The sequence below is a fragment of the Vidua chalybeata genome, chromosome 35 (genome assembly GCF_026979565.1).
Source record: "Vidua chalybeata isolate OUT-0048 chromosome 35, bVidCha1 merged haplotype, whole genome shotgun sequence".
Lineage (NCBI taxonomy): Eukaryota > Metazoa > Chordata > Aves > Passeriformes > Viduidae > Vidua > Vidua chalybeata.
In genome coordinates, this window is record NC_071564.1 from 459,498 (window position 1) to 484,487 (window position 24,990).

The following is a 24,990-nucleotide window of genomic DNA, read 5'->3' on the forward strand; positions in this document are numbered from 1 at the left end:
TGAGGAACGGCTCGTGCAGGACATCGAAGAGTCGCTTGGCCTGGTTGGGGACAAAGGGACAGGAGGGCGCTGCTGGCTGTCCCCGGTGTCCCCACGTCTGTCCCTCCCTGTCCCTTTTTCTCCCTCCCTGTCCCTTTCTGTCCCTTTTTCTCCCTCTCTGTCCCTTTCTGTCCCTCCCTGTCCCTTTTTGTCCCCTCCCTGTCCCTTTCTGTCCCTTTTTCTCCCTCCCTGTCCCTTTTTGCCCCCCTCTGTCCCTCCCTGTCCCTTTTTGCCCCCCTCTGTCCTCTCCCTGTCCCTTTTTGTCCCTCCCTGTCCCCTCCCTGTCCTCTCCCTGTCCCTTTTTCTCCCTCCCTGTCCCTTTTTGTCCCCTCCCTGTCCCTTTTTGTCCCCTCCCTGTCCCTCCCTCGCTGTCCCCTCACCTTCTGGGGTCCCACCCCGGGACAGAGGGACAGATCCTCGCGCGACGCTCCGGCCACGGCCGCCACCGACTGCGGGGTGGGGGGGGACACACACGGAGGTGACAAAGGCGGCAGAGGTGACCGAGGCTGGGGACAGCGCGGGGGTGGCACCCGCCCCGATGTCCCCGGGTGTCCCCGGGTGTCCCCAGGTGTCCCCAGGTGTCCCCGGGTGTCCCCGGCTCACCCCGAAGGTGCCCAGCAGGCTCAGGGCGTCGCTCCTGTTGACGGATTTGACGCTGGTCAGGCAGTCTGTCACCTGCGGGGGGTGGCATCGGTCAGGGGACACCTGGGGACACCTGGGGACGCCAGGGGACGTTTGGGGACATTTGGGGACACGCACCCGGGACAGGAAGTCCTGCTCCACGCGCTCCTTCAGCAGGTCCGGCGGCTTCTGCTCGTACGACTTGAAGGTCTCCAGGTAGCGCCCGGCCTCCTCCGCGCTGGGGACAGCGGGGACAGCGGGGACATTGGGGACAGCGGGGACACTGGGGACATTGGGGACATTTGGGGACAGCGGGGACAGCGGGGACATTTGGGGACAGCGGGGACAGCGGGGACATTGGGGACAGCGGGGACAGCGGGGACAGCGGGGACATTTGGGGACACTGGGGACACTGGGGACATTGGGGACAGCGGGGACATTTGGGGACAGCGGGGACAGCGGGGACATTGGGGACAGCGGGGACATTGGGGACAGCGGGGACAGCGGGGACATTTGGGGACAGTGGGGACACTGGGGACATTGGGGACAGCGGGGACATTGGGGGACAGCGGGGACACTGGGGACATTGGGGACAGCGGGGACATTGGGGACAGCGGGGACATTGGGGACATTTGGGGACAGCAGGGACATTGGGGACAGCGGGGACATTGGGGACAGCAGGGACAGTGGGGACAACGGGGACAGTGGGGACAGCGGGGACAGCAGGGACAGTGGGGACATTTGGGGACATTTGGGGACAGTGGGGACAGCGAGGACAGTGGAGACAGCGGGGACATTGGGGACAGTGGGGACAGCGGGGACAGTGGGGACAGCGGGGACAGCGGGGACATTTGGGGACAGTGGGGACACTGGGGACATTGGGGACAGCGGGGACATTTGGGGACAGCGGGGACAGCGGGGACATTTGGGGACAGCGGGGACACTGGGGACAGCGGGGACATTGGGGACAGCGGGGACATTTGGGGACATTTGGGATGTTTGGGGACATTGGCGTCATTTGGGGACATTGTGGACATTTGGGGACAGTGGGGACATCGGGGATGTTTGGGACATTGGGGACATTTGGGGACACTGGGGACATTTGGGCACATTTGGGATATTTGGGACATTGGGGGACAGTGGGGACATTTGGGGCATTGGGGACAGTGGGGACATTTGGGATGTTTGGGGACATTTGGGATGTTTGGGGACATTTGGGGCATTGGGGACATTGGGGACATTGGGGACATTTGGGGACATTGGGGACATTTGGGGACACTGGGGACATTTGGGGACATTTGGGGACATTTGGGGACAGCCGTACCTCCAGGCCAGCAGCAGGGTGCAGTCGGTGAGGAGACAAACCTTGGCCAGGTCCTTGAGGGACTGGTGGGGATCCCGCTGTGGGGACAGGTGGGACAGGTGAGATGGGACAGGTGAGATGGGACAGGTGAGGGGACAGGGACAGGTGAGATGGGACAGGTGAGGGGACAGGGACAGGTGAGGGGACAGGGACAGGTGAGATGGGACAGGTGAGATGGGACAGGGACAGGTGAGATGGGACAGGTGAGGGGACAGGGACAGGTGAGATGGGACAGGTGAGATGGGACAGGTGAGGGGACAGGGACAGGTGAGATGGGACAGGGACAGGTGAGATGGGACAGGTGAGATGGGACAGGAACAGGTGAGATGGGACAGGTGAGGGGACAGGGACAGGTGAGATGGGACACGGACAGGTGAGATGGGACAGGTGAGATGGGACAGGTGAGATGGGACAGGGACAGGTGAGACGGGGACAGGGACAGGTGAGGGGACAGGGACAGGGACAGGTGAGGGGACAGAGGAGACAGGTGAGGGATGACAGTGACAATGACAAGGTGACAGTGCCAAGGTGACAATGACAAGGTGACAGGGACAAGGTGACAGGGACAGGGCCACCTCACCACGTCCACCTGCAGCAGCAGCACCTGGAGGGCGAAGCTCCGCCCCAGCGCCCGGAGCCGCTCGTGGATGTACTCGGGGTTCAGGTGGTGGTACCTGAGACTGGGGACAGGGACACACCTGGGACACCTGGAGATACACCTGGGGACACACCTGGGGACACTGGGGCACACCTGGGACACTGGGGATACACCTGGGACACTGGGGACACACCTGGGACACCTGGAGATACACCTGGGAAACTGGGGCACACCTGGGACACTGGGGACACACCTGGGACACCTGGAGATACACCTGGGACACTGGGGACACACCTGGGGACACTGAGGGCACACCTGGCACGCCTGGGGCACACCTGTCTCACCTGGGGCACCCCTGGGGCACACCTGGGGCACACCTGTCTCACCTGGGGCACCCCTGGGGCACACCTGGGGCACACCTGTCTCACCTGGGGCCCCCCTGGGGCACCCCTGGGGCACCCCTGGGGCACACCTGTCTCACCTGTCTCACCTGGGGCACCCCTGGGGCACACCTGTCTCACCTGAGGAAGAGGGCGCAGGCGCAGGTGCCCAGCACGTAGTCGGGGCCGACGTCGCCGAACTCCCAGGGCACGTTGCGGATGAACCTGAGCACCGGATTGCCGCGCTGCCGGGGGGGCGTGTCGCGACATGAGCCTGGGACACGCCCCCATGTCGCGACATCAGCCCGGGACACGCCCCCCGTGTGACATGGGACACGCCCCCGTGTCGCGACATCAGCCCGGGACACGCCCCCCGTGTCGCGACATCAGCCCGGGACACGCCCCCCGTGTCGCGATATCAGCCCGGGACACGCCCCCCGTGTCGCGACATCAGCCCGGGACACGCCCCCATGTCGCGACATGGGACACGCCCCCGTGTCGCGATATCAGCCCGGGACACGCCCCCCGTGTCGCGACATGAGCCCGGGACACGCCCCCCGTGTCGCGACATGAGCCCGGGACACGCCCCCCGTGTCGCGACATCGGCCCGGGACACGCCCCCCGTGTCGTGACATCAGCCCGGGACACGCCCTCGTGTCGCGATATCAGCCCGGGACACGCCTCCCGTGTCGTGACATCAGCCCGGGACACGCCCCCCGTGTCGCGACATCAGCCCGGGACACGCCCCCCGTGTCGTGACATCAGCCCGGGACATGCCCCCGTGTGACATGGGACACGCCCCCGTGTCGCGACATCAGCCCGGGACACGCCCCCGTGTCGCGACATCAGCCCGGGACACGCCCTCGTGTCGCGATATCAGCCCGGGACACACCTCCCGTGTCGAGACATCAGCCCGGGACACGCCTCCCGTGTCGTGACATCAGCCCGGGACACGCCCCCCGTGTCGCGACATCAGCCCGGGACACGCCCCCCGTGTCGTGACATCAGCCCGGGACACGCCCCCGTGTCGCGATATCAGCCCGGGACACGCCCCCCGTGTCGTGACATCAGCCCGGGACACGCCCCCCGTGTCGCGACATCAGCCCGGGACACGCCCCCCGTGTCGTGACATCAGCCCGGGACACGCCCCCGTGTGACATGGGACACGCCCCCGTGTCGCGACATCAGCCCGGGACACGCCCCCCGTGTCGCGACATCAGCCCGGGACACGCCCTCGTGTCGCGATATCAGCCCGGGACACGCCTCCCGTGTCGAGACATCAGCCCGGGACACGCCCCCCGTGTCGTGACATGAGCCCGGGACACGCCCCCCGTGTCGCGACATCGGCCCGGGACACGCCCCCCGTGTCGCGACATCGGCCCGGGACACGCCCCCCGTGTCGCGATATCAGCCCGGGACACGCCTCCCGTGTCGTGACATGAGCCCGGGACACGCCCCCCCGTGTCGCGACATCAGCCAGGGACACGCCCCCGTGTCGCGACATCAGCCCGGGACACGCCCCCTGTGTCATGACATGGCCCCGCCCCCTGCGGTATCGCGGGGCAGACCCCGCCCATGTCGCGACATGGCCCCGCCCACCTGCCGCGGGCTGACGATGATGCTGCTGCTCTTGGTGCCCGGTTTGAGCACGGGCAGGGCCGGAACGGCCGCGAGCTGCTCCCGGCCCCGGTTCTGGTCCCGGTTCTGATCCCGGTTCTGGTCCCGGTTCTGGTCCCGGTTCTGGTCCCGGTCCTGATCCCGGTTCTGATCCCGGTTCTGGTCCCGGTTCTGGTCCCGGTTCTGGTCCCGGTCCCGGTTCTGATCCCGGTTCTGATCCCGGTCCTGATCCCGGTTCTGGTCCCGGTTCTGGTCCCGGTCCCGGTTCTGGTTCTGGTCCCGGTCCCCGGGGGTCGCGAGGGGTCCCGGAGCTCCCGGGAGGGATCCTGAGGGGGCGGTTCCGGTGGGTCCGGGATCCCGGTCCCGGTTCTGATCCTGGTTCTGATCCCGGTCCCGGTTCTGATCCCGGTCCCGGTTCTGGGTCTGATCCCGGTCCCGGTTCTGATCTCGGTCCTTCCCGGTGCCCCCCGAGCCCCGCACCACGAACTCAGCGTAAGAACCGGGACCGGGCGGGATCGGAACCGGAACCGGCACCGGCACCGGGCCCGGGGGGGGCGCGGCGGAGGCTCTGAACAGCGACGGGACCTGGCGGGGACACCGGGACACCTCCGGTCACCCGAGGGGACACCGGGGCCACCCTGCTGTCCTCTCCCGGTCCCCCGTGATGTCCCGGTCCCGTTCCCGGTCACTCCCGGGACCCCGGTGTCCCCACCACCTCCCCGTTCCCGGTCCCCCGTTCGGTCCCCGGTGTCCCCGTGCGGTTCCCGGTGCCCTTCCCGGTCACCATCCCCGGTCCCCGGTCCCGTTCCCGGTCCCCCGTTCGGTCCCCGGTGTCCCCGTGCCGTTCCCGGTCCCGTTCCCGGTCCCCCGTTCGGTCCCCGGTGTCCCCGTGCCGTTCCCGGTCCCGTTCCCGGTCCCCCGTTCGGTCCCCGGTGCCCCCGTGCGGTTCCCGGTCCCGTTCCCGGTCCCCCGTTCGGTCCCCGGTGTCCCCGTGCCCTTCCCGGTCCCGTTCCCGGTCACCATCCCCGGTCCCGCCCCCTCCCCGGTTCCCCGTTGGGTCCCTGGTCCCCTCCCGCCACCGCCGGTACCGGGGGTTCGTCGGGACCCTCCTGCCGAACGGTGAAACGCCGCCGCTTCGCCCCCGCTGCCGGTGCCGGTACCGGAACCGGGTCGGTGGCGCCTCCGGGATTCGGGTCCGGGTCCATGGCGGGGCTCGGGGTCGGTTTGGGGCTCCCGGAGCCGGTTCGGGGTTCCCGGGGCCGGTTCGGGCGGGTCTCGGGGCCGGTTCGGGGTTCCCGGGGTCGGTTCAGGGTTCCCGGGGCCGGTTCGGGGGGGTCTCGGGGCCGGTTCGGGGATCCCGGGGCCGGTTCGGGGGGGTCTCGGGGCCGGTGCCGGGATCGGTTTGTGGTTCCCGGGGCCGATTCTGGGGATCTCGGGGCCGGTTTTGGGGTCCCGGGTTCGGTTTTGGGGTCCCGGGTTCGGTTCCGGGGTTCCGGAGCCGCCGCGCGCGCTCCGGTACCGCGGAAGGGGCGTGGCCAGTACTCTCCCTCACCATTGGCCCGCTGCACTGTCAATCAAACAATGGAACCACAGCCTCTTTCCCGCCAATCGGAAGGGGCGGGGCCGCATCGCGTTTGTGGGCGTGGCTATGGATCAAAGACCACGCCTCCCCGTGTGACAATGACAGCCCGGGGGTCCCGGGGGGGGACACGGGAGGGGACACGGAGGGGACACCGGGGGGACACGGGGGGGGACACGGAGGGGACACGGGGAGGGGACACGGAGGGGACACCGGGGGGACAAGAGGGGACACGGGGGGGACACGGGGGGCACACGGGGAGGGGACACCGGGGGGACACGGGGGGGACACGGGGGGGGACACGGAGGGGACACGGAGGGGACACGGGCAGGGAAAAGAGGGGACACCGGAGGGACACGGAGGTGACACGGGAGGTGACACGGGAGGGGACACCGGGGGGACACCGGGAGGGGACACGGAGGGGGACACGGAGGGGACACGGAGGGGACACCAGGGGGACAAGAGGGGACACGGGAGGGGACACCGGGGGGACACGGGGAGGGGACACGGGGAGGGGACACCGGGGGGACACCGGGAGGACACGGGAGGGGACACGGGGAGGGGACACGGAGGGGACACCGGAGAGACAAGAGGGGACACGGGAGGGGACACCGGGGGGACACGGGAGGGGACACGGGCGGGGACACGGGGAGGGACACGGAGGGGACACCGGGGGGACAAGAGGGGACACGGGAGGGGACACGGGGGGGACACGGGGAGGGGACACCGGGGGGACACCGGGAGGACATGGGAGGTGACACGTGGGGACCCCGAGGGCCACCAGCGGGAGGGGAGCAGGAGCCACGGCTGTCCCCAAAGGCCACCAAACACTCGGAGCCACCTCGGTGCCACCCCTTTATTCCCCGCCGCCCCCCGCCCCCTCCCCGCGCCCGGGCGGCTCCCGGGGGCTCCCGGGGGCTCCCGCGGGGTGGCCCAGCAGGCGACACAGGCGGGGCCACACGCGGGGGTCGCGGGTGGCCCGGGCCAGCAGCCGCGTGTGCCGCCGCAGTGCCGCGATGTCGCCGTGCGTGCGCCGGTTGTGGCGGAGCAGGGCCCCGGTGCGCAGCGCCAGCGCCGCCAGCAGCGCCCCGCCGAACCGAGGGGAGCCGCGGGGACACGGCCACAGCCCCGGTGGCACCGGGAGACACGGCCGGGTCTCCTCCGGACCGGGAACTGCGGCGGGCGGAGAGCGGGGCCGCGAGGAGCCGCGGGGACACGGCCACAGCTCCGCGGAGACCCCCGGTGGCACCGGGAGACACGGCCGGGTCCCCTCCGGACCGGGAACGGCGGCGGGCGCGGGGCGCAGCAGGACCAGGAGGGGACGCGGGTCCCGAGCGGCTCCCGGGGGCTGCGGGAGGGACACGGGGGTGTCAGGAGGGGACAAAAGTCACCGGGGACAGAGCCACGGAGCATCCCGGTACCGGAACCACGGGGTTTGGGACAGCCCGGTACCGGAACCTTGGGATTTGGGACAGCCCGGTACCGGAATCATCAGGGATTGGGACAGACCGGTACCGGAATCATCGGGATTTGGATCATCTCGGTACCGGAACCACGGGGTTTGGGACAGCCCGGTACCGGAACCATCAGGATTTGGATCATCCCGGTACTGGAATCATCAGGGATTGGGACAGCCCGGTACCGGATCCTCACGGATCCAGAGCATCCCGGTACCGGAGCCGTCGGGATTTGGGTCATCCCGGTACCGGAACCACGGGGTTTGGGACAGCCCGGTACCGGAACCATCGGGATTTGGATCATCCCGGTACCGGAATCATCAGGGTTTGGGACAGCCCGGTACCGGATCCTCACGGATCCAGAGCATCCCGGTACCGGAGCCGTCGGGATTTGGGTCATCCCGGTGCCGATCCCGGTTACCTGCGGTCCCGGGGGGGCGTGGCCGAGGCAGGTGGGCCCCCGGTGGACGCGGCCGGGACCGGGCGGCTCCTCCCGGTCCGTCCCCTCGCACCTGCCCAGGTGCTCCGAACCGGAATCTGCCGGGGCGGGAATGAGCCCGGGACAAGGGACAGGACCCCCGGGACGGGAACCCGGGATCGGGACCGGGATCGGGATCCCCGGGATGAGGGACGGGACCTCAGGACCGGGACAAGGGACTGGGACAAGCGACGGAACTCCGGGGACCGGGACCCTCGGACCGGGACAAGGAACCGGGACCCGGATCCCCGGGACAAGGCACCGGGACAATGGACCGGGAGAATGGATGAAAACCCCTGGGACCGGGACAAGGAACGGGACCCCCGGGACCGGGACAAGGGAAAAGGGACCGGGACAAGGAACGGGACCCCCGGGACCGGGACCCCCGGGACAAGGGAAAAGGGACCGGAACAAGGAACGGGACCCTCGGCACCGGGACCCCCGGGACGAGCCCCGTCCCCGCCTACCTGAAAATCCCGAATCGTGCTCGGAGTCGCTGCCCGGGGGGGGCCGCGCCCCTTTCCGCGGGGTCCCCGTGGGGGGCGGGGACAGGGGGGACCCCGGGGCCACCCCCGGGGCCACCCCCGGCCCGTCCGGCATCGGCGACACGGGGACCCTGGCGGGGGGGGCGGCGTTGGTGGCCCGGTGACAGCGGGGGGGGGGGATCGTGGCCCCCCAGTGTCCCCCGTGCCCCCCGGTGTCGCCTGTCCCCAAATCCTCCCGTCCCCCGTGTCCCCACCCCCGTACCCGCCTGGCTCCGGGACCGCCGCGGTCGGAGCCGATCCGCGACCGGAGCCGGTACCGGTCAGGGAGTCCCGGGGGCTCCGGTAACGGAACCGGCCGGGGGGTCCCGGTTCCAGGGCTCCGCTCTCGGTCCCCGCCCAGGGGCTCCGGTGCCGGTCCCGTTCGGGGGTCCCGGTCCCGGTCTCGGTCAGGGGCTCGGATCCGTGGATTTCCGATGCCGGTCCTGGTCAGGGGATCCCGGTCCGGTCCCGTTCGGGGATCCCGGTTCCGGTCCCGGTCTCGGTCAGGGGCTCCGATCCGTGGATCTCCGGTGCCAGTGCCGTGCCGGGGATCCGGTGCCGGTCCCGTTCGGGGGTCCCGGTTCCGGTTCCGATCCCGGTCAGGGGCTCCGATCCGTGGATCTCCGGTGCCAGTGCCGGTCAGGGGATCCCGGTCCGGTCCCTTTCGGGGGCTCCGGTCCCGGTTCCGGTCCCGGTTCTGGGGGCGGGGCCGAATCCCGGCGCCCCAAGCCCCACCCACGCCCCGCCCCTGAGTTTGATCGACAGCTCCACCGACCAATGGGAGCGCCCGCTTCAGATCACGTGTCCTCCGCGCGCCACGTGCGGCCGCGGGGCCGGTGCTGGGACACGTGAGGGGGCGGGGCCTGCTCGGGGCACGTGGCCGGGGGGCGGGGCCCCTGCCCGAGACACGTGACCGGCGGGAGGGGGGGAGGGGGACACGGAGAGACCCCCGGACCCCCCCCCCAAAATTACCGGGACCCCCCCAGGACCAGAATCCAACAGCGGGACCGGGACCGGCCCGGGAGGGACCCCCGGGACCCCTCCCCGAATCACCGGGACCCCTCCCCAATCAATGAGACCCCTCCCCGAATTACCGGGACCCCTCCCCAAATCACCGAGACCCCCAAAAAGGGGGAAATCTCCCCAAAAGCGGGAAAATCCCCCCCCAAAATGGGAATAATTCCCCCAAAAGTGGGGAAATCTCCCCAAAAAGGGGAAAAATCTCCCCAAAAGCGGTAAAATCCCCCCCAAAAAATGGGAATAATTCCCCCAAAAATGGGAATAATTCCCCCAAAAGTGGGAAAATCTCCCCAAAAAGGGGAAAAATCTCCCCAAAAGTGGTAAAATCCCCACCAAAAAATGGAAATAATTCCCCCTAAAGTGGGGAAATCTCCCCAAAAGTGGGAAAATCTCCCCAAAAGGGGGAAATCTCCCCAAAAATGGATATAATTCCCCCAAAAGCGGGAATATCTCCCCAAAAAGCGGGAAAATCCCCCCAAAAAATGGGAATAATTCCCCCAAAAATGTGAATAATTCCCCCAAAAGTGGGAAAATCTCCCCCAAAAAAGGAAAATAATTCCCCCAAAACCGGGGAAATCTCCCCAAAAAGTGGGGAAATCTCCCCAAAAGCGGGAAAATCCCCCCTCCAAAATGGGAATAATTCCCCCCAAAATGAAAATAATTCCCCCAAAAGTGGGAAAATCTCCCCAAAAATGAAAATAATTCCCCCAAAAGTGGGAAGATCTCCCCAAAAATGGAAATAATTCCCCCAAAAGCGATAACCCCCCGCCCCAGAAATGAGCCGAGCCCGCAGGGAACGCGGCCGGGCCGCTTTTGGGGTGAAATCAGCTCTTTTATGGCTCCGCGGACACTTTTTCCTACCACACCGACGATGGATGGATGGAGCACGACAGGGACGCGACAACACCGGGAGGCGACACCGGACACCGGGCGGGGCCGGGGGACGGGACGGGACATCCCCCGCCCATCCCCATAACAAGCCCCCCTCCCCAAAAAATCCCGGCTGGCCAATGGGAAAAGCGGGAGGGGGGGCCGCGCCCCCACCCCGCCCCCACCCCCGCCGCTCCCCCCTCCCCATTTTTTGTTTTTTTGTTTTTTTTTTGGGGGGGGGGATGGAGAAAAGTTGGGAATGGCCGTGGGGGGGAGGGGGCGTCTAATCCTCCTTCTTCTCCTCGAGGGCTTGGGCGGGGCTGGGGGAGGGGCGGGGGGCAGCGCTGTGGGGGAGGGGCAGCCCGGGGGGGGCTGGGGGGGCTCTGGGGCCTCGCCGGTGCCGCCGAATTCGTTGACGCGCGTGGGGTCCACGCGGTAGATCCAGCGCTGGTACAGGTAGATGAAGAACACCACGTCTGGGGAGGGGCAGCCGCCGTCATTCGGGGGGGATTCGGGGGGATCCGGGGGGATTTCAGGGGGGAATTCGGGGGAATTCGGGGGGATTTGGGGTTATTTGGGGGGAATTCGGGGGGGTTCGGGGGGAATTCGGGGTTATTTGGGGGGAATTCGGGGGGGTTTGGGGGAATTCAGGGGGATTCGGGGGGAATTCGGGGTTATTTGGGGGGAATTCGGGGGGATTCGGGGGAATTCAGGGGGATTTGGGTTATTTGGGGGGAATTCAGGGGGATTCGGGGGGGAATTCGGGGTTATTTGGGGGGAATTCGGGGGGATTCGGGGGGAATTTGGGGTTATTTGGGGGGAATTCGGGGGGTTCGGGAGGAATTCGGGGGGATCCGGGGGGATTCGGGAGGAATTCAGGGGGATTCGGGGTTATTTGGGGGGAATTCGGGATTATTTGGGGGGATTTGGGGGGAATTCGGGGGGATTCGGGGGGGAATTCGGGGTTATTTGGGGGGAATTCGGGGGGATTCGGGAGGAATTCGGGGGGATTCGGGGTTATTTGGGGGGAATTCGGGGGGATTCGGGGGGAATTCGGGGTTATTTGGGGGGAATTCAGGGGGATTCGGGGGGAATTGGGGTTATTTGGGGGGATTTGGGGGGAATTCGGGGGGATTTGGGGGGAATTCGGGGGGTTCGGGGGGAATTCGGGGGGAATTCGGGGTTATTTGGGGGGAATTCGGGGGGATCCGGGGGGGAATTCGGGATTATTTGGGGGGATTTGGGGGGAATTCGGGGGATTCGGGGGGAATTTGGGGTTATTTGGGGGGAATTCGGGGGGATCCGGGGGGATTCGGGAGGAATTCAGGGGGATTCGGGATTATTTGGGGGATTTGGGGGGAATTCGGGGGGATTCGGGGGGGAATTCGGGGTTATTTGGGGGGAATTCGGGGGGATTCGGGGGGAATTTGGGGTTATTTGGGGGGATTTGGGGGAATTTGGGGGGATTTGGGGGGATTCGGGGTTATTTGGGGGGATTTGGGGGGGAATTCGGGGGAATTTGGGGGGATTCGGGGGGAATTCGGGGGACTTTGGGGGGATTCGGGAGGAATTCGGGAGGATTCGGGGGCATTCGGGGAAATTCAGGGGGATTTCGGGGGAATTCGGGGGGATTCAGGGTTATTTGGGGGGGATTTGGGGGGATCCGGGGTTTATTCAGGGAAATTTGGGGTTATTTGGGGTTTATTCGGGGTTATTTGGGAATTATTCAGGGTAATTTGGGGGGAATTCATGGGGATTTGGGGTTATTCGGGAACTATTTGGGGGAAATTCTCCCCAAACCCCAACAAAATCCCCCAAACCGCCTGTACCATCCCGCAGGCAGCCTATCCTGTACATCACGGGCATCTGGAACCCCCAAATCCCCCCAAATCCCCCCCAAATCCCCCCAAATCCCCCCAAAATCCCCGTACCATCCCGCAGGCAGCCTATCCTGTACATCACGGGCATCTGGAACCCCCAAATCCCCCCCAAATCCCCCCCAAATCCCCCCAAATCCCCCCAAATCCCCCATACCATCCCGCAGGCAGCCTATCCTGTACATCATGGGCATCTGGAACCCCCAAAACTCCATCCCAAATCCCCCCAAATCCCCCCAAATCCCCCCAAAATCCCCCAAAATCCCCCCAAATCCCCCCCAAATCCCCCCAAAATCCCCCCCAAATCCCCGTACCATCCCGCAGGCAGCCTATCCTGTACATCATGGGAATCTGGAACCCCAAAAACTCCATCCCAAATCCCCCCAAATCCCCCCAAATCCCCCCCAAATCCCCCATACCGTCCCGCAGGCAGCCTATCCTGTACATCATGGGCATCTGGAACCCCCAAATCCCCCCCAAATCCCCCAAATCCCCCCAAATCCCCCATACCATCCCGCAGGCAGCCTATCCTGTACATCATGGGCATCTGGAACCCCCAAAACTCCATCCCAAATCCCCCCAAATCCCCCCAAAATCCCCGTACCGTCCCGCAGGCAGCCTATCCTGTACATCATGGGCATCTGGAACCCCCAAATCCCCCCAAATCCCCCCTAAATCCCCCCAAATCCCCCCAAAATCCCCCAAAATCCCCCCCAAATCCCCCAAAATCCCCCCAAATCCCCCCAAATCCCCCCCAAATCCCCGTACCATCCCGCAGGCAGCCTATCCTGTACATCATGGGCATCTGGAACCCCCAAAACTCCATCCCAATTCCCCCCAAATCCCCCCTAAATCCCCCCAAATCCCCCCAAATCCCCCCCAAATCCCCCATACCATCCCGCAGGCAGCCTATCCTGTACATCATGGGCATCTGGAACCCCCAAATCCCCCCAAATCCCCCCTAAATCCCCCCCAAATCCCCCCTAAATCCCCCAAATCCCCCCCAAATCCCCCAAAATCCCCCCAAATCCCCCCAAATCCCCCCAAATCCCCATACCGTCCCGCAGGCAGCCTATCCTGTACATCATGGGCATCTGGAACCCCCAAAACTCCATCCCAAATCCCCCCAAATCCCCCCAAATCCCCCCAAAATCCCCGTACCATCCCGCAGGCAGCCTATCCTGTACATCATGGGCATCTGGAACCCCCAAAACTCCATCCCAAATCCCCCCAAATCCCCCAAAATCCCCCCAAATCCCCCAAAATCCCCCAAATCCCCCCAAATCCCCCATACCGTCCCGCAGGCAGCCTATCCTGTACATCATGGGCATCTGGAACCCCCAAAACTCCATCCCAAATCCCCCCAAAATCCCCCCAAAATCCCCCCCAAATCCCCCCAAATCCCCCCAAATCCCCCAAATCCCCCATACCATCCCGCAGGCAGCCTATCCTGTACATCATGGGCATCTGGAACCCCCAAAACTCCATCCCAAATCCCCCCAAATCCCCCCAAATCCCCCCCAAATCCCCGTACCATCCCGCAGGCAGCCTATCCTGTACATCATGGGCATCTGGAACCCCCAAAACTCCATCCCAAATCCCCCCAAATCCCCCAAATCCCCCCAAATCCCCCATACCGTCCCGCAGGCAGCCTATCCTGTACATCATGGGCATCTGGAACCCCCAAAACTCCATCCCAAATCCCCCCAAATCCCCCCAAAATCCCCCCAAAATCCCCCCCAAATCCCCCCCAAATCCCCGTACCGTCCCGCAGGCAGCCTATCCTGTACATCATGGGCATCTGGAACCCCCAAATCCCCCCAAATCCCCCCAAAATCCCCCAAAATCCCCCGAAATCCCCCCAAAATCCCCCCCAAATCCCCGTACCGTCCCGCAGGCAGCCTATCCTGTACATCAGGGGAATCTGGAACCCCCAAATCCCCCCAAATCCCCCCAAAATCCCCCAAAATCCCCCGAAATCCCCCCAAAATCCCCCCCAAATCCCCGTACCGTCCCGCAGGCAGCCTATCCTGTACATCAGGGGAATCTGGAACCCCCAAATGCCCGGAAATCCCCCCCAAATCCCCCCAAATCCCCCCCAAATCCCCCATACCGTCCCGCAGGCAGCCTATCCTGTACATCATGGGCATCTGGAACCCCCAAAACTCCATCCCAAATCCCCCCAAATCCCCCAAAATCCCCCCAAATCCCCCAAATCCCCCATACCGTCCCGCAGGCAGCCTATCCTGTACATCATGGAATCTGGAACCCCCAAAACTCCATCCCAAATCCCCCCAAATCCCCCCAAATCCCCCCCAAATCCCCGTACCATCCCGCAGGCAGCCTATCCTGTACATCATGGGCATCTGGAACCCCCAAATCCCCCCAAATCCCCCCCAAATCCCCCCAAATCCCCCATACCGTCCCGCAGGCAGCCTATCCTGTACATCATGGGCATCTGGAACCCCCAAATCCCCCCAAATCCCCCAAATCCCCCCCAAATCCCCGTACCGTCCCGCAGGCAGCCTATCCTGTACATCATGGGCATCTGGAACCCCCAAAACTCCATCCCAAATCCCCCCAAATCCCCCCAAAATCCCCCCAAAATCCCCCCAAATCCCCCCCAAATCCCCCCCAAATCCCCGTACCATCCCGCAGGCAGCCTATCCTGTACATCATGGGCATCTGGAACCCCCAAATCCCCCCAAATCCCCCCCAAATCCCCCCAAATCCCGCATACCATCCCGCAGGCAGCCTATCCTGTACATCATGGGCATCTGGAACCCCCAAATCCCCCCAAATCCCCCCCAAATCCCCCCAAATCCCCGTACCATCCCGCAGGCAGCCTATCCTGTACATCATGGGCATCTTGATGACGAAGGCGAACAGGTCGTCGATGAAGGTGTTCAGCGCCTTGTAGGTGAGCATGCGCCAGGGCAGGTGCGCCACCGACTGCAGCTTGTAGTTGATGAACAGCTGGGGGGTCATGGTGATGAACCCTGGGGAAAATTTGGGATTTGGGATTGTTTTGGGGGATTTGGGATCGGTTTTTGGGGATTTGGGATTGATTTTTGGGAATTTCGGAGGTGATTTGGGGGTTCGGGATCGATTTTTTGGGGGTTCGGAGGTGAAGCTGTTGAGGGGTCACGGACTGGAGCTCGTAGTGGTGATGAACCCTGGGGAAAATTTGGGATTTGGGATTGGTTTGGGGGATTTGGGATCGGTTTTTGGGGATTTCCGGGATGATTTGGGGGTTTGGGAGCGATTTTTGGGGGTTTGGGAACGATTTTTGGGGATTTCCGGGGTGATTTGGGGGTTTGGGAGCGATTTTTGGGGGTTTTGGGATCGATTTTTGGGGCTTTGGAGCTGAAGCTGTTGAGGGACCACGGACTGGAGCTCGTAGTGGTGATGAACCCTGGTGGCAAATTTGGGATTTGGGATTGGTTTGGGGGATTTGGGATCGGTTTTTGGGGATTTGGGATTGATTTTTGGGAATTTTGGAGGTGATTTGGGGGTTCGGGATCGATTTTTGGGGACTTGGAGGTGAAGCTGTTGAGGGGTCACGGACTGGAGCTCGTAGTGGTGATGAACCCTGGGGAAAATTTGGGATTTGGGATCGGTTTTGGGGGATTTGGGATCGGTTTTTGGGGATTTCCGGGATGATTTGGGGGTTTGGGAGCGATTTTTGGGGGTTTGGGAACGATTTTTGGGGATTTCCAGGGTGATTTGGGGGTTTGGGAGCGATTTTTGGGGGTTTTGGGATCGATTTTTGGGGCTTTGGAGCTGAAGGTGTTGAGGGACCAAGGACTGGAGCTCGTAGTGGTGATGAACCCTGGCGGCAAATTTGGGATTTGGGATTGGTTTGGGGGATTTGGGATCGGTTTTTGGGGATTTGGGATTGATTTTTGGGAATTTCGGAGGTGATTTGGGGGTTCGGGATCGATTTTTTGGGGGTTCGGAGGTGAAGCTGTTGAGGGGTCACGGACTGGAGCTCGTAGTGGTGATGAACCCTGGGGAAAATTTGGGATTTGGGATTGGTTTGGGGGATTTGGGATCGGTTTTTGGGGATTTCCGGGATGATTTGGGGGTTTGGGAGCGATTTTTGGGGGTTTGGGAACGATTTTTGGGGATTTCCGGGGTGATTTGGGGGTTTGGGAGCGATTTTTGGGGGTTTTGGGATCGATTTTTGGGGCTTTGGAGCTGAAGGTGTTGAGGGACCAAGGACTGGAGCTCGTAGTGGTGATGAACCCTGGTGGCAAATTTGGGATTTGGGATTGGTTTGGGGGATTTGGGATCGGTTTTTGGGGATTTGGGATTGATTTTTGGGAATTTTGGAGGTGATTTGGGGGTTCGGGATCGATTTTTGGGGACTTGGAGGTGAAGCTGTTGAGGGGTCACGGACTGGAGCTCGTAGTGGTGATGAACCCTGGGGAAAATTTGGGATTTGGGATCGGTTTTGGGGGATTTGGGATCGGTTTTTGGGGATTTCCGGGATGATTTGGGGGTTTGGGAGCGATTTTTGGGGGTTTGGGAACGATTTTTGGGGATTTCCAGGGTGATTTGGGGGTTTGGGAGCGATTTTTGGGGGTTTTGGGATCGATTTTTGGGGCTTTGGAGCTGAAGGTGTTGAGGGACCAAGGACTGGAGCTCGTAGTGGTGATGAACCCTGGCGGCAAATTTGGAATTTGGGATTGGTTTGGGGGATTTGGGATCGGTTTTTGGGGATTTGGGATTGATTTTTGGGAATTTTGGAGGTGATTTGGGGGTTCGGGATCGATTTTTGGGGATTTGGAGCTGAAGCTGTTGAGGGGTCACGGACTGGAGCTCGTAGTGGTGATGAACCCTGGGGAAAATTTGGGATTTGGGATTGGTTTGGGGGATTTGGGATCGGTTTTTGGGGATTTCCGGGATGATTTGGGGGTTTGGGAGTGATTTTTCGGGGTTTTGGGATCGATTTTTGGGGGTTCGGAGGTGAAGCTGTTGAGGGACCAAGGACTCGAGCTCGTAGTGGTGATGAACCCTGGGGAAAATTTGGGATTTGGGATCGGTTTGAGGGATTTGGGATCGGTTTTTGGGAATTTCGGAGGTGATTTGGGGATTTGGGATCGATTTTTGGGGCTTTGGAGCTGAAGGTGTTGAGGGACCAAGGACTGGAGCTCATAGTGATGATGAATCCTGGGGAAAAATTGGGATTTGGGATCAGTTTGGGGGATTTGGGATCAACTTTAGGAATTTTGGAGGTGATTTGGGGGTTTGGGATCGATTTTTGGGGGATTTGGGATTGATTTTTGGGAATTTCGGAGGTGATTTGGGGATTTGGGATCGATTTTTGGGGCTTTAGAGCTGAAGCTGTTGAGGGACCAAGGACTGGAGCTTGTAGTGGTGATGAACCCTGGGGAAAATGGGGATTTGGGAATGATTTTGGGAGATTTGGGAACAATTTTGGGGGATTTGGGATTGATTTTTGGGAATTTCGGAGGTGATTTGGGGCTTTGGGAACGATTTTTGGGGGTTTGGGATCGATTTTTGGGGCTTTGGAGCTGAAGGTGTTGAGGGACCAAGGACTGGAGCTCGTCCTTTTGCCATTTTTCCAGGGACATCCTGGGGCCATTTTGGGAATTTTCCAGGGATATTCCGGGGCCATTTTCCCATTTTTTCAGGGATATTCCAGGGACATCCTGGGGCCATTTTGGGAATTTTTCCGGGATATTTTGGGGCCATTTTGCCATTTTTCCAGGGACATCCTGGGGCCATTTTGGAATTTTTCCGGGACATTCCGTGGCCATTTTAGGATTTTTTTTAGGGATATTCTGGGGATATTTTGGGAATTTTTCCGGGATGTTTTGGGGCCATTTTGGGAATTTTTCAGGGACATCCTGGGGCCATTTTGGGAATTTTTCCGGGACATTCCGTGGCCATTTTAGGATTTTTTTTAGGGATATTCTGGGGCCATTTTGGGAATTTTTCCGGGATGTTTTGGGACCATTTTGTGAATTTTCCAGGGATATTTTGGGGCCATTTTGGGAATTTTTCCGGGACATTCTGTGGCCATTTTAGGATTTTTTTTAGGGATATTCTGGGGATATTTTGGGAATTTTTCCGGGATGTTTTGGGACCATTTTGGGAATTTTTCCAGGACATTCCAGGACCATTTTGGGAATTTTTCCGGGACGTTCCGGGGCCATTTTGGGAATTTTCCAGGGACATTCCAGGACCATTTTGGGAATTTTCCCGGGATGTTTTGGGACCATTTTGGGAATTTTCCCGGGACATTCCAGGACCATTTTGGGAATTTTCCCGGGACATTCCAGGACCATTTTGGGAATTTTCCCGGGATGTTTTGGGACCATTTTGGGAATTTTCCCGGGACGTTTTGGGACCATTTTGGGAATTTTCCAGGGACATTCCCGGGCCATTTGGGGAATTTTCCCGGGACATTCCCGGGCCATTTTGGGAATTTTCCCAGGACATTCCCGGGCCATTTGGGGAGTTTTCCCGGATATCCCGGGGCCGTGTCGGGACGCACCGAAGGTGAGCAGGAAGCCGTAGAGCATGCTGAGCACCCACGAGTACCAGCCCTTGTGCTCCAGGTAGAGCAGGCTGTACACGGCGTAGCAGCCCAGCAGCGGGAACAGGATCCAGGACAGGTACCGGAACGCCATCTGCAATTCCCAAATCCCCCCAAAAACCCGGCCTCAGCGCGGGGGGGGGCGGCTTGGGGGGCTCTGGGGGGGTCTGGGGCAATTCTGGGTTCGTCTGGGGTCGGTTTGGGGGCGTTGCTGGGGTCAGTCCTGGGAATTTTGGGATAATTTGGGTCATTCCCGGGAATTCTGGGTCAATTCCTCGTCCATTTGGGGTCAGTCCTGGGAATTTTGGGTTAATTTGGGTCATTCCCGGGAATTCTGGGACACTTCCTCGTCCATTTGGGGTCAGTCCTGGGAATTTTGGGTTAATTTGGGTCATTCCCGGGAATTCTGGGGTGGTTTCCCATCCACTTGGGGTCATTCCTGGGAATTTTGGGTTAATTTGGATAATTTCTGGGTCTGGGGCAATTCTGGGTTCGTCTGGGGTCGGTTTGGGGGCGTTGCTGGGGTCAGTCCTGGGAATTTTGGGTTAATTTGGGTCATTCCCGGGAATTCTGGGACAATTCCTCGTCCATTTGGGGTCAGTCCTGGGAATTTTGGGTTAATTTGGGTCATTCCCGGGAATTCTGGGTCAATTCCTCGTCCATTTGGGGTCAGTCCTGGGAATTTTGGGTTAATTTGGGTCATTCCCGGGAATTCTGGGTCAATTCCTCGTCCATTCAGGGTCATTCCTGGGAATTGTGGATTAATTTGGATAATTTCTGGGAATTCTGGGACACTTCCTCATCCATTTGGGGTCAGTCCTGGGAATTTTGGGTTAATTTGGGTCATTCCCGGGAATTCTGGGGTGGTTTCCCATCCATTTGGGGTCAGTCCTGGGAATTTTGGGTTAATTTGGGTCATTCCCAGGAATTCTGGGTCAATTCCTCGTCCATTCAGGGTCATTCCTGGGAATTGTGGATTAATTTGGATAATTTCTGGGAATTGTGGGTCAATTCCTCGTCCATTTGGGGTCAGTCCTGGGAATTTTGGGTTAATTTGGGTCATTCCCAGGAATTCTGGGGTGGTTTCCCATCCATTTTGGGGCCATTTCCAGGAATTTTGGGGCCACTTCCCATGGATTTGGGGTCATTCCCATGGATTTGGGGCCATTCCCAGGAATTTTTGGGTAATTTCCCATGGATTTGGGGCCATTTCCCATGGATTTGGGGCCATTTGGATTTGTGTCCATTTCCCATGGATATGGGGCCATTCCCATGGATTTGGGGCCATTTGGATTTGGGGTCATTTCCCATGGATTTGGGGCCATTTCCCATGGATTTGGGGCCATTTGGATTTGGGGTCATTTCCCATGGATTTGGGGTCATTTCCCATGGATTTGGGGCCATTTGGATTTGGGGCCATTCCCAGGAATTTTGGCTCCATTTCCCATGGATTTGGGGCCGTTTCCCATGGATTTTGGCTCCATTTCCCATGGATTTGGGGCCGTTTCCCATGGATTTGGGGCCGTTTCCCATGGATTTGGGGCCGTTTCCCATGGATTTGGGGCCATTCCCAGGAATTTTGGCTCCATTTCCCATGGATTTGGGGCCATTCCCATGGATTTGGGGCCATTCCCATGGATTTGGGGCCATTCCCATGGATTTGGGGCCATTTGGATTTGGGGCCATTTCCCATGGATTTGGGGCCATTTGGATTTGGGGCCATTTCCCATGGATCTGGGGCCATTTCCCATTGATTTTTGTCCATTTCCCAACGGATTTGGGGCCGTTTCCCACGGATTTGGGGTCATTTCCCATGGATTTGGGGCCATTCCCATGGATTTGGGGCCATTTGGATTTGGGGTCATTTCCCACGGATTTGGGGTCATTTCCCATGGATTTGGCTCCGTTTCCAATGGATTTGGGGCCATTTGGATTGGGGCCATTTCCCATGGATTTGACTCCATTTCCCATGGATCTGGGGCCATTCCCAGGAATTTTGGCTCCATTTGCCACGGATTTGGGGCCATTTCCCATGGATTTGGGGTTATTCCCATGGATTTGATTCCATTTCCCATGCATTTGGCTCCATTTCCCATGGATTTGGGGCCATTTCCCACAGATTTGGGGCCATTCCCAGGAATTTTGGCTCCATTTCCCATGGATTTGGGGCCATTTGGATTTGGGGCCATTCCCAGGAATTTTGGCTCCATTTCCCATGGATCTGGGGCCATTCCCATGGATCTGGGGCCATTCCCACGGCTCTGGGGCCATTCCCGGAATCCCGGCCCGTTCCCGACTCACGTCGTCGTAGACCTTGGTGGAGGACTCCACGTAGGTGGATTTGTCGGTGAAGCGCGGCCGCGGGAAGAGCCCGGCCAGGCGCTGCTCCCGGTCCAGCTGCCAGGAACCCCAAACATCCCAAATGAGCCCTCGGGAAAAGGGGAAAATCCCAAAAAAAACCCCTTGGAAAAATCCCAAAAAAAACCCCTTGGAATAACGGGAAAATCCCAAAAAAAACCCCTTGGGAAAATCCCAAAAAAAACCCCTTGGAATAACGGGAAAATCCCAAAAAAACCCCTTGGAAAAATCCCAAAAAAAACCCCTTGGAATAACGGGAAAATCCCAAAAAAAACCCCTTGGGAAAATCCCAAATGAGCCCTCGGGAAAACGGGAAAATCCCCAAAAAAAACCCCTTGGAAAAATCCCAAAAAAAACCCCTTGGAATAACGGGAAAATCCCAAAAAAAACCCCTTGGGAAAATCCCAAATGAGCCCTCGGGAAAAGGGGAAAATCCCAAAAAAAACCCCTTGGGAAAATCCCAAAAAAAACCCCTTGGGAAAATCCCAAATGAGCCCTCGGGAAAAGGGGAAAATCCCAAAAAAAACCCCTTGGAAAAATCCCAAATGAGCCCTCGGGAAAACGGGAAAATCCCAAAAAAAAAAACCCTTGGAAAAATCCCAAATGAGCCCTTGGGAAAATGAGAAAATCCCAAAAAAACCCCTTGGGAAAATCCCAAATGAGCCCTCGGGAAAATGAGAAAAATCCCCAAAAAAACCCCTTGGGAAAATCCCAAATGAGCCCTCGGGAAAATGGGAAAAATCCCCAAAAAAAACCCCTTGGGAAAATCCCAAATGAGCCCTTGGGAAAATGAGAAAATCCCAAAAAAAAACCCTTGGAAAAACGGGAAAATCCCAAAAAAAACCCCTTGGGAAAATCCCAAATGAGCCCTCAGGAAAAATCCCAAAAAAAACCGCTCCAGGAAAATCCATTCCTGCCTTTTCCCAATTTTTCCCAGTTTTTTTCCCTTTTTCCCACTTTTCCCCTCATTTTTTCCTTTTTTTCCCGTTCTTTTCCTGGATTTTTCCAGGGTTTTTTTTCCTCTCATTTTTTTACATTTTCCCCTCTTTTTTTGCCATTTTTTGCCCCCCATTTTTTTCATGGTTTTTTTTCCTTTTTCTCCCCATTTTTCCCAGGATTTTTTCCCATTTTTTCACTGTTTTTTTCCCTTTTTTTTTGCTGTTTTCCCCCTTTTTTCCCATTTTTTCACCGTTTTTTGCCATTTTTCACGTTTTTTTCCCATTTTTTCACCCCTTTTTCCCATTTTTCACCTTTTTTCCCATTTTTTCCCCATTTTTTCCCCGTTTTTTCCCCGTTTTTTCCCCGATTTTTCCCATTTTTTCACAGTTTTTTCCGTGTTTTTTCCCATTTTTTCCCCGTTTTTTCCCATTTTTTCACCGTTTTTTTCCCATTTTTCCCATTTTTCCCGGTTTCTGCCCAGACTGACCCTGACGTCCATGACCTTGGTGATCTTCCAGAGGTCTCTGAGCAGCCCCACGAGCACGCTCAGCTCGTTTTTCCCCATTTTTTCCCCATTTTTTCCCCATTTTTTCACCGTTTTTTCCCCGTTTTTCCCCATTTTTTCACCGTTTTTTCCCGTTTTTTTTCCCGTTTTTCCCGTTTTTCCCGGTTTCTGCCCAGACTGACCCTGACGTCCATGACCTTGGTGATCTTCCAGAGGTCGATGAGCAGCCCCACGAGCACGCTGAGCTGCACCACCACGTTGGTCTCGTTGTCCAGGATGTAGAGCAGCACCACGAGCGACTGGAACACCCCGAAGAACACGGAGCGCACCGAGAGCCCCTCCAGGGACTGCCGGCTGTTCCAGAACTGGATGTCTGCCGGAAAAACGGGAATTCCTGGGAATTCTCAACGGGAATCTGGGAAAAATCCCAGTGGGAATGGAGAAAAATGGGGATTTGGGGGAAAAATCCCAACGGGAATGGAGGGAAAGGTCAAAATTTGGGGATTTGGGAGCCCCTCCAGGGATTGCCGGCTGTTCCAGAACTGGATGTCTGCCGGAAAAACGGGAATTCCTGGGAATTCTCAACGGGAATCTGGGAAAAATCCCAGTGGGAATGGAGAAAAATGGGGATTTGGGGGAAAAATCCCAACGGGAATGGAGGGAAAGGTCAAAATTTGGGGATTTGGGAGCCCCTGCAGGGATTGCTGGCTGTTCCAGAACTGGATGTCTGTGGAAAAACGGGAATTCCTGGGAATTCTCAACGGGAATTTGGGAAAAATCCCAGCGGGAATGGAGAAAAATGGGAAATTGGGGGGAAAAATCCCAACAGGAATGGAGATAAATGGGAAATTGGGGGGAAAATCCCAACAGGAAGGGAGGGAAAGGGGAGGGAAAAGGGGATTTTGGGGAAAAATTCCTGCTGGGAATGGAGGGAAAGGGCTGGGAAAGGAATTCCAGGGGGAAATTCCCACTGGAAGGGGCAGGAAAAGGCAATTCCAGCTCCTCGAAGCCAAGAATTCCCGAGAAAAATGAGGGGAAAATGAGGGGAAAATGAGAGGAAAATGAGGGAAAAATGAGGAAAAATGAGGGAAAAACGAGGAAAAATGAGAGGAAAATGAGGGAAAAATGAGGGGAAAATGGAGAGAAAAATGAGGGAAAAAGGAGGGAAAAACTAGGAGGAAATGAAGGAAAAATGAGGGAAAACGGGGGAAAAAATGAGGGGAAAATGAGGAGGAAATGAAGGAAAAACGAGGAAAAAATGAGGGGAAAATGAGGGAAAAATGGTGGGAAAATGAGGGAAAAAACGAGGGAAAATGAGGAGGAAATGAAGGAAAAACGAGGAAAAAATGAGGGGAAAATGAGGGGAAAATGAGGGAAAACAAGGAGGAAATGAAGGAAAAACGAGGGAAAAATGAGGGAAAAATGAGGGGAAAACGGAAGGGAAAATGAGGGAAAAATGAGGAGGAACTGAAGGAAAAATGAGGGGAAAACAAGGAGGAAATTAAGGAAAAATGAAGGAAAAATGAGGGAAAAATGAAGGAAAAACAAGGGGAAAACGAGGGGAAAACAAGGGAAAAATGAGGGGAAAAATGAGGGAAAAACGAGGGGAAAATGGAAGGGAAAATGAGGGGAAAATTAGGAGGAAATTAAGGAAAAATGAGGGAAAAATGAGGGAAAAAGGAAGGAAAAACAAGGGGAAAACGAGGGGAAAATGAGGGAAAAACGAGGGAAAAATGAGGAGAAAATGAGGAGAAAATGAGGGAAAAATGAGGGAAAATGGGGAGAAAATGAGGGAAAAATGGAAGGGAAAAAGAGGGGAAAATGAAGGAAAAAACGAGGGAAAAAGAGGAGAAAATGAGGGAAAATGGGGAGAAAATGAGGGAAAATGAGGAGAAAATGAGGAAAAATGAGGAAAAATGAGGGAATCGAGGCTGGATCTGCGGGAACGGGGATCCCCGGGAGGCAATTCCCGGGAAAAGCCGGGAGATTTGGGAATTCACCGTTTTTGAAGGCCAGGAACTCGAAGACGCTGTGCACGATGGAGACGACGATGGTGAGAGCCAGCAGGTACGGGTTGGTCTCCAGGAGAGCCACCTGGGAAAACAGGAAAAATCCCGGGAAAACGGGGAAAAAAAACCGGGAATGAGGGGGTGGAACCGGCCCGGGGGGCTGGGAATGGAAAAAATCCACTGGGAAT

The 24,990-nt window shown here is 58.8% G+C and overlaps 2 protein-coding genes across 2 annotated transcripts in view; both read right to left on the minus strand.

Annotated features, from left to right (window-relative positions):
* Position 1: 1 nt before the first annotated feature.
* Positions 2-6,312, minus strand: ERCC1 (ERCC excision repair 1, endonuclease non-catalytic subunit; the record flags this gene model as incomplete). Its single annotated transcript, XM_053968505.1, has 9 exons — positions 5,707-6,312; positions 4,601-5,203; positions 3,143-3,246; positions 2,604-2,703; positions 1,985-2,061; positions 799-898; positions 643-714; positions 420-488; positions 2-40 (listed from the first exon to the last, which is right to left on the minus strand). Coding segments are annotated over exons 1-9 (1,281 nt in total), but the record flags the coding sequence as incomplete, so codon positions are not given.
* Positions 6,313-7,053: 741 nt separating this feature from the next.
* The window catches only part of CLPTM1 (CLPTM1 regulator of GABA type A receptor forward trafficking), a 31,249-nt gene continuing 13,312 nt past the window's right edge, over positions 7,054-24,990 (minus strand). Inside the window, exons 9-19 of the mRNA XM_053968507.1 lie at positions 24,794-24,887; positions 22,976-23,166; positions 21,293-21,388; positions 18,950-19,085; positions 15,255-15,422; positions 10,475-11,022; positions 9,191-9,353; positions 8,880-9,099; positions 8,600-8,748; positions 8,076-8,191; positions 7,054-7,545 (exon numbers count right to left, since the gene is read on the minus strand). Of these exons, the coding sequence (XP_053824482.1) occupies positions 7,054-7,545; positions 8,076-8,191; positions 8,600-8,748; positions 8,880-9,099; positions 9,191-9,353; positions 10,475-11,022; positions 15,255-15,422; positions 18,950-19,085; positions 21,293-21,388; positions 22,976-23,166; positions 24,794-24,887 (2,373 nt within the window). The remainder of the gene's footprint in view (positions 7,546-8,075; positions 8,192-8,599; positions 8,749-8,879; positions 9,100-9,190; positions 9,354-10,474; positions 11,023-15,254; positions 15,423-18,949; positions 19,086-21,292; positions 21,389-22,975; positions 23,167-24,793; positions 24,888-24,990) is intronic.